Genomic DNA, 12,140 nt, shown 5'->3' with positions numbered 1-12,140 from the left:
GAGGCCCTGCAGGCCAGCTGTCCATCCCCTGTATGAGGCAGCAGAGGGGTTGGTTACTGGTCTGTCCTTGTGCTGTCTCTCTGTCACACAACACCATGGAGCAGGGTCCAGCTCTGTGTGTGGACACATGGCGTCCTCTAGCGGCTGCTGTTTTTTATGGCCTCCTTGGCTGCTACAATCAGAGGGCTCAGGCTGGACAGGGGCTTGGCTAACTTCAGGAATGAATGCTGCAAGGAACACAAGAAAAGAATAGCGATGAGGGGAATGCTCTGCAACCCTGCGTGTACAGACTGTGACTTAAGGTTAGAGCTGTACACGTAACTGCCAGAATAAAGAAAACACGCGAGTAAATGAAGGATACTAAGTATATTAAAGCAGGTGCTTCCACACAAGTGTGGTTCCTGAGTTAACTAACCACTTAACATCCCATCATGCTTAGGGTCATGTATAAAAATGTTGTTTCCCGTTTCTTTTAAAATGCACTTTATATTTTGTGTTAAAATAAAGAAAATTATATTTGCCTCATTTGCGTACATACACATGATATATTTGCATATATGAATATACACTGCTCAAATAAATGAAGGGAACACTTAAACAACACAATGTAACTCCAAGTCAATCACACTTCTGTGAAATCAAACTGTCCACTTAGGAAGCAACACTGATTGACAATAAATTTCACATGCTGTTGTGCAAATGGAATAGGTGGAAATTATAGGCAATTAGCAAGACACCCCCAATAAAGGGGTGGTTCTGCAGGTGGTGACCACAGACCACTTCTCAGTTCCTATGCTTCCTGGCTGAGGTTTTGGTCACTTTTGAATGCTGGTAGTGCTTTCACTCTAGTGGTAGCATGAGACGGAGTCTACAACCCACACAAGTGGCTCAGGTAGTGCAGCTCATCCAGGATGGCACATCAATGCGAGATGTGGCAAGAAGGTTTGCTGTGTCTGTCAGCGTAGTGTCCAGAGCATGGAGGCGCTACTAGGAGACAGGCCAGTACATCAAGAGACGTGGAGGAGGCCGTAGGAGGGCAACAAACCCAGCAGCAGGACCGCTACCTCCGCCTTTGTGCAAGGAGGAGCAGGAGGAGCACTGCCAGAGCCCTGCAAAATGACCTCCAGCAGGCCACAAATGTGCACGTGTCTGCTCAAACGGTCAGAAACAGACTCCATGAGGGTGGTATGAGGGCCCGACGTCCACAGGTGGGGGTTGTGCTTACAGCCCAAAACCGTGGAGGACTTTTGGCATTTGCCAGAGAACACCAAGATTGGCAAATTCGCCACTGGCGCCCTGTGCTCTTCACAGATGAAAGCAGGTTCACACTGAGCACGTAACAGACGTGACAGAGTCTGGAGACGCCGTGGAGAACGTTCTGCTGCCTGCAACATCCTCCAGCATGACCGGTTTGGCGGTGGGTCAGTCATGGTGTGGGGTGGCATTTCTTGGGGGGGCCGCACAGCCCTCCATGTGCTCGCCAGAGGTAGCCTGACTGCCATTAGGTCCCGAGATGAGATCCTCATACCCCTTGTGAGACCATATGCTGGTGCGGTTGGCCCTGGGTTCCTCCGAATGCAAGACAATGCTAGATCTCATGTGGCTGGAGTGTGTCAGCAGTTCCTACAAGAGGAAGGCATTGATGCTATGGACTGGCCCGCCTGTTCCCCAGACCTGAATCCAATTGAGCACATCTGGGACGTTATTATTTTATTTTCTTACCTTTATTTAACTAGGCAAGTCAGTTAAGAACAAATTCTAATTTTCAATGATGGCCTAGGAACAGCGGGTTAACTGCCTGTTCAGGGGCAGAACGACAGATTTGTACCTTGTCAGCTCGGGGGTTGCAACCTTCCGGTTACTAGTTCAACGCTCTAACCACTAGGCTACCCTGTCGTCCCATCATATCTCGCTCCATCCACCAACGCCACGTTACACCACAGACTGTCCAGGAGTTGGCGGATGCTTTAGTCCAGATCTGGGAGACTATCCGCCACCTCATCAGGAGCATGCCCAGGCGTTGTAGGGAGGTCATACAGGCACGTGGAGGCCACACACACTACTGAGCCTCCTTTTGACTTGTTTTAAGGACATTACAAGTTGGATCAGCCTGTAGTTTGATTTCCATTGATGTTTGTGTGATTTTGTTGTCAGTAGTGTTTCCTTTTCTTTTTTTGAGCAGTGTATTTTAAATGATTACTTTTTTAAATTCCACACATAAAATGTATACCCCTCAAAAAAAAGTTATCTTTCTTATGATGCAAATGTCTATCTGATGTGTTAAATCCCAGACAAAGCTTTAGCAATCTTATGGATGCAACGGAAAGACAATGTATTGCATTGAGCCCATTTCAGCCATTACCGGGGTGTATTTGACAGGTCATGACAAACATAATGTGATAACGTTAACGGGGAAAAAAGACAGCCACAAGCAAGAGTATGAAAGAGTCACAGGAGTAAAATGAAAGCAATCAATCCAGACAGATTTAAGTAACAAGTGGATTTTGCTGAAAAGACAGCTCCTCAGGTGGGTGTGGCATGCATGTTGCTATAGTAATGTAGGAGTAGACTAGTTGGTGTGGTCAGATTTGGGTTATGTTAGAGTGGTCAGGTTTAGCTTAGGGTTATGTTAGAGTGGTCAGATTTGGGTTATGTTAGAGTGGTCAGGTTTAGGTTAGGGTTATGTTAGAGTGGTCAGGTTTAGGTTAGGGTTATGTTAGAGTGGTCAAGATTAGGTTAGGGTTATGCTAGAGTGGTCACGGTTGGATTATTCTACAGTGGTCAGGGTTGGGTTATGTTAGAGTGGTCAGGGTTGGGTTATTCTACAGTGGTTAGGGTTGGGTTATGTTAGAGTGGTCAGGGTTGGGTTATGTTAGAGTGGTCAGTGTTGGGTTATTCTACAGTGGTCAGGGTTGGGTTATGTTAGAGTGGTCAGTGTTGGGTTATTCTACAGTGGTCAGGGTTGGGTTATGTTAGAGTGGTCAGGGTTGGGTTATGTTAGAGTGGTCAGGGTTGGGTTATGTTAGAGTGGTCAGTGTTAGGTTATTCTACAGTGGTCAGGGTTGGGTTATGTTAGAGTGGTCAGGGTTGGGTTATGTTCGAGTGGTCAGGGTTGGGTTATTCTACAGTGGTCAGGGTTGGGTTATGTTAGAGTGGTCAGTGTTGGGTTATTCTACAGTGGTCAGGGTTGGGTTATGTTAGAGTGGTCAGTGTTGGGTTATTCTACAGTGGTCAGGGTTGGGTTATGTTAGAGTGGTCAGTGTTGGGTTATTCTACAGTGGTCAGGGTTGGGTTATGTTAGAGTGGTCAGGGTTGGGTTATTCTACAGTGGTCAGGGTTGGGTTATGTTAGAGTGGTCCGGGTTGGGCTATGCTAGAGTGGGCAGGGTTGGGTTATGTTAGAGTGGGCAGGGTTGGGTTATGCTAGAGTGGTCAGGGTTGGGTTATGTTAGAGTAGTCAGTGTTGGGTTATTCTACAGTGGTCAGGGTTGGGTTATGTTAGAGTGGTCCGGGTTGGGCTATGCTAGAGTGGTCAGTGTTGGGTTATTCTACATTGGTCAGGGTTGGGTTATGTTAGAGTGGTCAGGTTTAGGTTAGGGTTATGTTAGAGTGGTCAGGGTTGGGTTATGTTAGAGTGGTCAGGGTTGGGTTATTCTACAGTGGTCAGGGTTGGGTTATGTTAGAGTGGGCAGGGTTGGATTATTCTACAGTGGTCAGGGTTGGGTTATGTTAGAGTGGTCAGGGTTGGGTTATTCTACAGTGGTCAGGGTTGGGTTATGTTAGAGTGGGCAGGGTTGGGTTATGTTAGAGTGGGCAGGGTTGGGTTATGCTAGAGTGGTCAGGGTTGGGCTATGCTAGAGTGGTCAGGGTTGGGTTATGTTAGAGTGGTCAGGGTTGGGTTAGGGTTATGTTAGAGTAGTCAGGGTTGAGTTATGTTAGAGTGGTCAGGTTTAGGTTAGGGTTATGTTAGAGTGGTCAGGTTTAGGTTAGGGTTATGTTAGAGTGGTCAGGTTTAGGTTAGGGTTATGTTAGAGTGGGTTATGTTAGTGGTCAGCTTTGGGTTATGTTGGAGTGGTCAGGTTTAGGTTAGGGTTATGTTAGAGTGGTCAGGTTTAGGTTAGGGTTATGTTAGAGTGGTCAGGGTTGGGTTATGTTAGAGTGGTCAGATTTAGGGTTATGTCAGAGTGGTCAGGGTTGGGTTATGTTAGAGTGGTCGGTTTAGGTTAGGGTTATGTTAGAGTGGTCGGTTTAGGTTAGGGTTATGTTAGAGTGGGCGGTTTAGGTTAGGGTTATGTTAGAGTGGGCGGTTTAGGTTAGGGTTATGTTAGAGTGGTCGGTTTAGGTTAGGGTTATGTTAGAGTGGTCGGTTTAGGTTAGGGTTATGTTAGAGTGGTCAGGTTTAGGTTAGGGTTATGTTAGTGGTCAGCTTTGGGTTATGTTAGAGTGGTCAGGTTTAGGTTAGGGTTATGTTAGAGTGGTCAGGTTTAGGTTAGGGTTATGTTAGAGTGGTCGGGGTTGGGTTATGTTAGAGTGGTCAGATTTAGGTTATGTCAGAGTGGTCAGGGTTGGGTTATGTTAGAGTGGTCGGTTTAGGTTAGGGTTATGTTAGAGTGGTCGGTTTAGGTTAGGGTTATGTTAGAGTGGTCGGTTTAGGTTAGGGTTATGTTAGAGTGGGCGGTTTAGGTTAGGGTTATGTTAGAGTGGGCGGTTTAGGTTAGGGTTATGTTAGAGTGGTCGGTTTAGGTTAGGGTTATGTTAGAGTGGTCGGTTTAGGTTAGGGTTATGTTAGAGTGGTCGGTTTAGGTTAGGGTTATGTTAGAGTGGGCGGTTTAGGTTAGGGTTATGTTAGAGTGGTCAGGGTTGGGTTATGTTAGAGTGGTCAGGGTTGGGTTATGTTAGAGTGGTCAGGGTTGGGTTATTTTAGAGTGGTCAGGTTTAGGTTAGGGTTATGTTAGAGTGGTCAGGTTTAGGTTAGGGTTATGTTAGAGTGGGTTATGTTAGTGGTCAGCTTTGGGTTATGTTGGAGTGGTCAGGTTTAGGTTAGGGTTATGTTAGAGTGGTCAGGTTTAGGTTAGGGTTATGTTAGAGTGGTCAGGTTTAGGTTAGGGTTATGTTAGAGTGGTCAGATTTGGGTTATGTTAGAGTGTTCAGGGTTGGGTTATGTTAGAGTGGTCAGATTTAGGGTTATGTCAGAGTGGTCAGGGTTGGGTTATGTTAGAGTGGTCGGTTTAGGTTAGGGTTATGTTAGAGTGGTCGGTTTAGGTTAGGGTTATGTTAGAGTGGGCGGTTTAGGTTAGGGTTATGTTAGAGTGGTCAGGGTTGGGTTATGTTAGAGTGGTCAGGTTTAGGTTAGGGTTATGTTAGAGTGGTCAGGTTTAGGTTAGAGTGGTCAAGTTTAGGTTAGGGTTATGCTAGAGTGGTCAGATTTGGGTTATGCTAGAGTGGGCAGGGTTGGGTTATGCTAGAGTGGTCAGGGTTGGGTTACGCTAGAGTGGTCAGGGTTGGGTTATGCTAGAGTGGTCAGGGTTGGGTTACGCTAGAGTGGTCAGGGTTGGGTTATGCTAGAGTGGTCAGGGTTGGGTTACGCTAGAGTGGTCAGGGTTGGGTTATTCTACAGTGGTCAGGGTTGGGTTATTCTAGATTGGTCAGGGTTGGGTTATTCTAGATTGGTCAGGGTTGGGTTATGTTAGAGTGGTCATGTTTAGGTTAGGGTTATGTTAGAGTGGTCAGGTTTAGGTTAGGGTTATGTTGGAATGGTCAGGTTTAGGTTAGGGTTATGTTAGAGTGGTCAGGTTTAGCTTAGGGTTATGTTAGAGTGGTCAGATTTGGGTTATGTTAGAGTGGTCAGGTTTAGGTTAGGGTTATGTTAGAGTGGTCAGGTTTAGGTTAGGGTTATGTTAGAGTGGTCAAGTTTAGGTTAGGGTTATGCTAGAGTGGTCAGGGTTGGGTTATTCTACAGTGGTCAGGGTTGGGTTATGTTAGAGTGGTCAGGGTTGGGTTATTCTACAGTGGTCAGGGTTGGGTTATGTTAGAGTGGTCAGGGTTGGGTTATGTTAGAGTGGTCAGTGTTGGGTTATTCTACAGTGGTCAGGGTTGGGTTATGTTAGAGTGGGCAGGGTTGGGTTATGTTAGAGTGGGCAGGGTTGGGTTATGTTAGAGTGGTCAGTGTTGGGTTATTCTACAGTGGTCAGGGTTGGGTTATGTTAGAGTGGTCCGGGTTGGGCTATGCTAGAGTGGTCAGGGTTGGGTTATGTTAGAGTGGTCAGGGTTGGGTTATTCTACAGTGGTCAGGGTTGGGTTATGTTAGAGTGGTCCGGGTTGGGCTATGCTAGAGTGGTCAGGGTTGGGTTATGTTAGAGTGGTCAGGGTTGGGTTATGTTAGAGTGGTCAGTGTTGGGTTATGTTAGAGTGGTCAGTGTTGGGTTATTCTACAGTGGTCAGGGTTGGGTTATGTTAGAGTGGGCAGGGTTGGGTTATGCTAGAGTGGTCAGGGTTGGGCTATGCTAGAGTGGTCAGGGTTGGGTTATGTTAGAGTGGTCAGGGTTGGGTTAGGGTTATGTTAGAGTAGTCAGGGTTGAGTTATGTTAGAGTGGTCAGGTTTAGGTTAGGGTTATGTTAGTGGTCAGCTTTGGGTTATGTTAGAGTGGTCAGGTATAGGTTAGGGTTATGTTAGTGGTCAGCTTTGGGTTATGTTAGTGGTCAGCTTTGGGTTATGTTGGAGTGGTCAGGTTTAGGTTAGGGTTATGTTAGAGTGGTCAGGTTTAGGTTAGGGTTATGTTAGAGTGGTCAGGGTTGGGTTATGTTAGAGTGGTCAGATTTAGGGTTATGTCAGAGTGGTCAGGGTTGGGTTATGTTAGAGTGGTCGGTTTAGGTTAGGGTTATGTTAGAGTGGGCGGTTTAGGTTAGGGTTATGTTATGGGCGGTTTAGGTTAGGGTTATGTTAGTCAGGTTAGGGTTATGTTAGAGTGGGCGGTTTAGGTTAGGGTTATGTTAGAGTGGTCGGTTTAGGTTAGGGTTATGTTAGAGTGGGCGGTTTAGGTTAGGGTTATGTTAGAGTGGGCGGTTTAGGTTAGGGTTATGTTAGAGTGGTCAGGGTTGGGTTATGTTAGAGTGGTCAGGGTTGGGTTATTTTAGAGTGGTCAGGTTTAGGTTAGGGTTATGTTAGAGTGGTCAGGGTTGGGTTATGTTAGAGTGGTCAGTGTTGGGTTATTCTACAGTGGTCAGGGTTGGGTTATTCTACAGTGGTCAGGGTTGGGTTATGTTAGAGTGGGCAGGGTTGGATTATTCTACAGTGGTCAGGGTTGGGTTATGTTAGAGTGGTCAGGGTTGGGTTATTCTACAGTGGTCAGGGTTGGGTTATGTTAGAGTGGGCAGGGTTGGGTTATGTTAGAGTGGGCAGGTTTAGGTTAGGGTTATGTTAGAGTAGTCAGGGTTGAGTTATGTTAGAGTGGTCAGGTTTAGGTTAGGGTTATGTTAGAGTGGTCAGGTATAGGTTAGGGTTATGTTAGTGGTCAGCTTTGGGTTCTGTTGGAGTGGTCAGGTTTAGGTTAGGGTTATGTTAGAGTGGTCAGCTTTGGGTTCTGTTGGAGTGGTCAGGTTTAGGTTAGGGTTATGTTAGAGTGGTCAGATTTAGGTTAGGGTTATGTTAGAGTGGTCAGATTTAGGTTAGGGTTATGTTAGAGTGGTCAGATTTGGGTTATGTTAGAGTGGTCAGGGTTGGGTTATGTTAGAGTGGTCAGATTTAGGGTTATGTCAGAGTGGTCAGGGTTGGGTTATGTTAGAGTGGTCGGTTTAGGTTAGGGTTATGTTAGAGTGGTCGGTTTAGGTTAGGGTTATGTTAGAGTGGGCGGTTTAGGTTAGGGTTATGTTAGAGTGGTCAGGTTTAGGTTAGAGTGGTCAAGTTTAGGTTAGGGTTATGCTAGAGTGGTCAGATTTGGGTTATGCTAGAGTGGGCAGGGTTGGGTTATGCTAGAGTGGTCAGGGTTGGGTTACGCTAGAGTGGTCAGGGTTGGGTTATGCTAGAGTGGTCAGGGTTGGGTTACGCTAGAGTGGTCAGGGTTGGGTTACGCTAGAGTGGTCAGGGTTGGGTTATTCTACAGTGGTCAGGGTTGGGTTATTCTAGATTGGTCAGGGTTGGGTTATGTTAGAGTGGTCAGGTTTAGGTTAGGGTTATGTTAGAGTGGTCAGGTTTAGGTTAAGGTTATGTTAAGAGTGGTCAGGTTTAGGTTAGGGTTGGGTTAGAGTGGTCAGGTTTAGGTTAGGGTTAGGTTTGTGGTCAGCTTTGGGTTATGTTAGAGTGGTCAGGGTTGGGTTATGTTAGAGTGGTCAGGGTTGGGTTATGTTAGAGTGGTCAGGGTTGGGTTATGTTAGAGTGGTCAGGGTTGGGTTATGTTAGAGTGGTCAGGTTTAGGTTAGGGTTATGTTAGAGTAGTCAGGTTTAGGTTAGGGTTATGTTAGAGTGGTCAGGTTTAGGTTAGGGTTATGTTAGTGGTCAGCTTTGGGTTATGCTAGAGGGGTCAGGTTTACATAGGTTATGTTTTGGTCAGGGTGGGTTGTTGTGTACCTGGAGGAGCTCCTTGGCTGAGCCTCTGCGGTCCACGTCCATCTCCAGGCAGCGGTTGAGGAAGTCTCTGAACACGGAGGTCAGACGCTCAGGGTTCTGCAGCTCTGGAGTCCCGTTGGTGGCGATTAGGTACAGAGCCTGAGGAGATGGAAAGAGGGGTGGAGAGGACCAATCAGTTACTGATCAAATAGTATATCCCTGGATGTGTGTGTAGTGTAGATGGTGTGTTTCAGTCTTACCCTGAGAGGGTTCTCATTAAGGTAGGGAGGTTCTCCCTCCACCATCTCTATAGCCATGATACCCAGGGACCAGATGTCCACCTTGGGCCCGTAGGCCTTACGGGTCACAACCTCGGGTGCCATCCAATAGGGTGTGCCCACCATGGTGCTTCGCTTGTTCTGCTCTGGGGTGATCTGGGCACAGAACCCAAAGTCGGCTGCAGGGAGAGAGAAACACGCCAGACATTGTTTTCAACTCCACTCATTTCCCACATGACTCTTTCCCCCAATCCCATCCATTTCCACATGACTCTCTCCCCCAATCCCATCCATTTCCACATGACTCTTTCCCCCAATCCCATCCATTTCCACATGACTCTTTCCCCCAATCCCATCCATTTCCACATGACTCTCTCCCCCAATCCCATCCATTTCCACATGACTCTCTCCCCCAATCCCATCCATTTCCACATGACTCTTTCCCCCAATCCCATCCATTTCCACATGACTCTCTCTACCAACATACCATTGACTGCATCATTCCACCCTCGTCCCTGCCTGTCCCCTACTGGTGAGGTGACTTACTGAGCTTGACTGAGCCATCCATACCCAGCAGGATGTTGTCACTCTTGATGTCTCTGTGGATCACCTGGTTGGAGTGCAGGAAGTCCAGAGCCTGCAGACACTGTAGAGAGTGGAGACACAGACACATTTCTCCCAATTAAGATCTTTAAAATAACCACAAAAGCCTTGATCTCTGAACCAAGTGTTTTAGTATTATATCTCTTGACACAATGATGAACATAATCATGGCCTCTAAACCTTCAGGCTGCATACTGGACCCTATTCCAACTAAACTACTGAAAGAGCTGCTTCCTGTGCTTGGCTATCCTATGTTGAACATAATAAACGGCTCTCTATCCACCGGATGTGTACCAAACACACTAAAAGTGGCAGTAATAAAGCCTCTCTTAAAAAGCCAAACCTTGACCCAGAAAATATAAAATACTATCGGTCTATATCGCATCTCCCATTCCTCTCAAATTTTTGAAAAAGCTGTTCCACATTCTTTTGGAGAGATGGGAAACCCAAATTGGTCTACACGGACAAGTTCTGGCCTGGTTTAGATCTTATCTGTCGGAAAGATATCAGTTTGTCTCTGTGGATGGTTTGTCCTCCGATAAATCAACAGTACATTCCGGTGTTCCTCAAGGCTCTGTTTTAGGACCACTATTGTTTTCATTATATATTTTACCTCTTGGTGGTGTCATTCGGAATCATAATGTTAACTTTCACTGCTATGCGGACGACGCACAGTTGTGCATGTCGATGAAACATGGTGAAACCCCAAAATTGCCCTTCTTGGAAGCCTGTGTTTCAGACATAAGGAAGTGATGGCGGCAAACCTTCTACTTTTAAACTCGGACAAAACAGAGATGCTTGTTCTAGGTCCCAAGAAAAAAATAGATATTGAATCTGACAATTAATCTTGATGGTTGTACAGTTGTCTCAAATAAAACTGTGAAGGACCTTGGCATTACTCTGGACCCTGGTCTCTCTTGACGAACATATCAAGACTATTTCAAGGACAGCTTTTTTACAACTACATAACATTGCAAAAATCAGAAACTGTCTGTCCAAAATGATGCACAAAAATGAATACATGCTTTTGTCACTTCTAGGTTAGAATACTGCAATGCTCTACTGTCACGGCCGTCTGAAGAAGAGGACCAAAGCGCAGCGTGGTGAGCGTACATATTCCCTTTATTAGAAATGACGCCAACAAAAACAATAAAACACAAAACAACCGTGAAGCTTAAGGGCCATGTGCCACAAACAAAGTTAACTACCCACAATCACAGGTGGGAAAAAGGGCTGCCTAAGTATGGTTCCCAATCAGAGACAACGATAGACAGCTGTCCCTGATTGAGAACCATACCCAGCCAAAACAAAGAAATACAAAACATAGAAAATAGAACATAGAATGCCCACCCAAATCACACCCTGACGAAACCAAAATAGATACATTAAAAGCTCTAAGGACAGGGCGTGACAGTACCCCTCCCCCCAAAGGTGCGGATTCTGGCCGCAAAACCTGAACCTATAGGGGAGGGTCTGGGTGGGCATCTATCCACGGTGGCGGCTCTGGTGTGGGACGTAGACCCCGCTCCACCTCTGGCTCACCCCGCTTTGGTGGCACCCCTGGTGTGGGGACCCTCGCTGCGGGCCCCGGACTGGGCACCCTCGCTGTGGGCCCCGGACTTGAGACGGTCTCTGTGGGCTCCGGAATGGAGACCGTCTCTGGAGGCTCCGGACTGGAGGCCGTCGTTGAAGGCTTCGTGCCATGGATCATCACTGGAGGCTTCGTGCCATGGATCATCACTGGAGGCTTCGTGCCATGGATCATCACTGGAGGCTTCGTGCCATGGATCATCACTGGAGGCTTCGTGCCATGGATCATCACTGGAGGCTTCGTGCCATGGATCATCACTGGAGGCTTCGTGCCATGGATCATCACTGGAGGCTTCGTGCCATGGATCATCACTGGAGTGGAGAGACACACATGAGGCCTGGCTCTGGGAGCAGGCACAGGACTCGCCAGGCTGGGGAGACATAGAGGAGACCGGATGCGTGGAACTGGCACAAGATATACTGGGCCGTGGAGACGCAGCGGAGGTCTGGAGTGCAGAGCTGGCACAACCCATCCTGGCTAGATGATTACCCTAGCCCGGCAACTGCGGGGCGCTGGCACAGGACGCATTGGGCTGTGGATGCGTACCGGCGACAAAGTACGTGTAACCGCAAAGCATGGTGCCTGGTGCCTGGGTCACATGCTCCTCAAAGCAACATATTCCCTTTATTAGAAATGACGCCGACAAAAACAATAACCAATACAAAACAACCGTGAAGCTTAAGGGCTATGAGCCACAAACAAAGTTAACTACCCCCAATCACAGGTGGGAGGGCTGCCTAAGTATGGTTCCCAATCAGAGACAACGATAGACAGCTGTTCCTGATTGAGAACCATACCCGGCCAAAACAAAGAAATACAAAACATAGAAAATAGAATGCCCACCCAAATCACACCCTGACCAAACAAAAATAGAGACATAAAAAGCTCAGGGCGTGACATCTACTTTCCGGCTACCTGGATAAAGCACTAAATAAACTTCAGTTAGTGCTAAATAAGGCTGCTAGAATCTAGACTAGAACAAAATAATGTGATCATATTACTCCAGTGCTAGCCTTTCTACACTGGCTTCCTGTTAAGGCAAGGGCTGATTTCAGGTTTTTTTACTGCTAACCTACAAAGCATTATATGGGCTTGCTCCTATCTATCTTTCCGATTTGGTCCTGCCA

At 46.9% G+C, this 12,140-nt stretch overlaps 1 protein-coding gene across 2 annotated transcripts in view; it reads right to left on the bottom strand.

Moving 5' to 3' along the window:
* LOC118372038 (serine/threonine-protein kinase PAK 3) overlaps positions 1-12,140 on the bottom strand; it is a 113,818-nt gene continuing 101,678 nt past the window's right edge. For both annotated transcript variants that reach the window (XM_052520925.1, XM_052520926.1), the window contains 4 exons: positions 9,366-9,465; positions 8,802-8,998; positions 8,563-8,700; positions 1-227 (listed from right to left, as the gene is read on the bottom strand). In XM_052520925.1, coding sequence (XP_052376885.1) covers positions 138-227; positions 8,563-8,700; positions 8,802-8,998; positions 9,366-9,465 — 525 coding nt within the window. In that variant the 3' untranslated portion in view covers positions 1-137. The remainder of the gene's footprint in view (positions 228-8,562; positions 8,701-8,801; positions 8,999-9,365; positions 9,466-12,140) is intronic.

This window comes from Oncorhynchus keta, chromosome 6 (genome assembly GCF_023373465.1).
Source record: "Oncorhynchus keta strain PuntledgeMale-10-30-2019 chromosome 6, Oket_V2, whole genome shotgun sequence".
Classification (NCBI taxonomy): Eukaryota; Metazoa; Chordata; class Actinopteri; order Salmoniformes; family Salmonidae; genus Oncorhynchus; species Oncorhynchus keta.
This window is presented reverse-complemented; position numbering and strand designations above follow the sequence as displayed.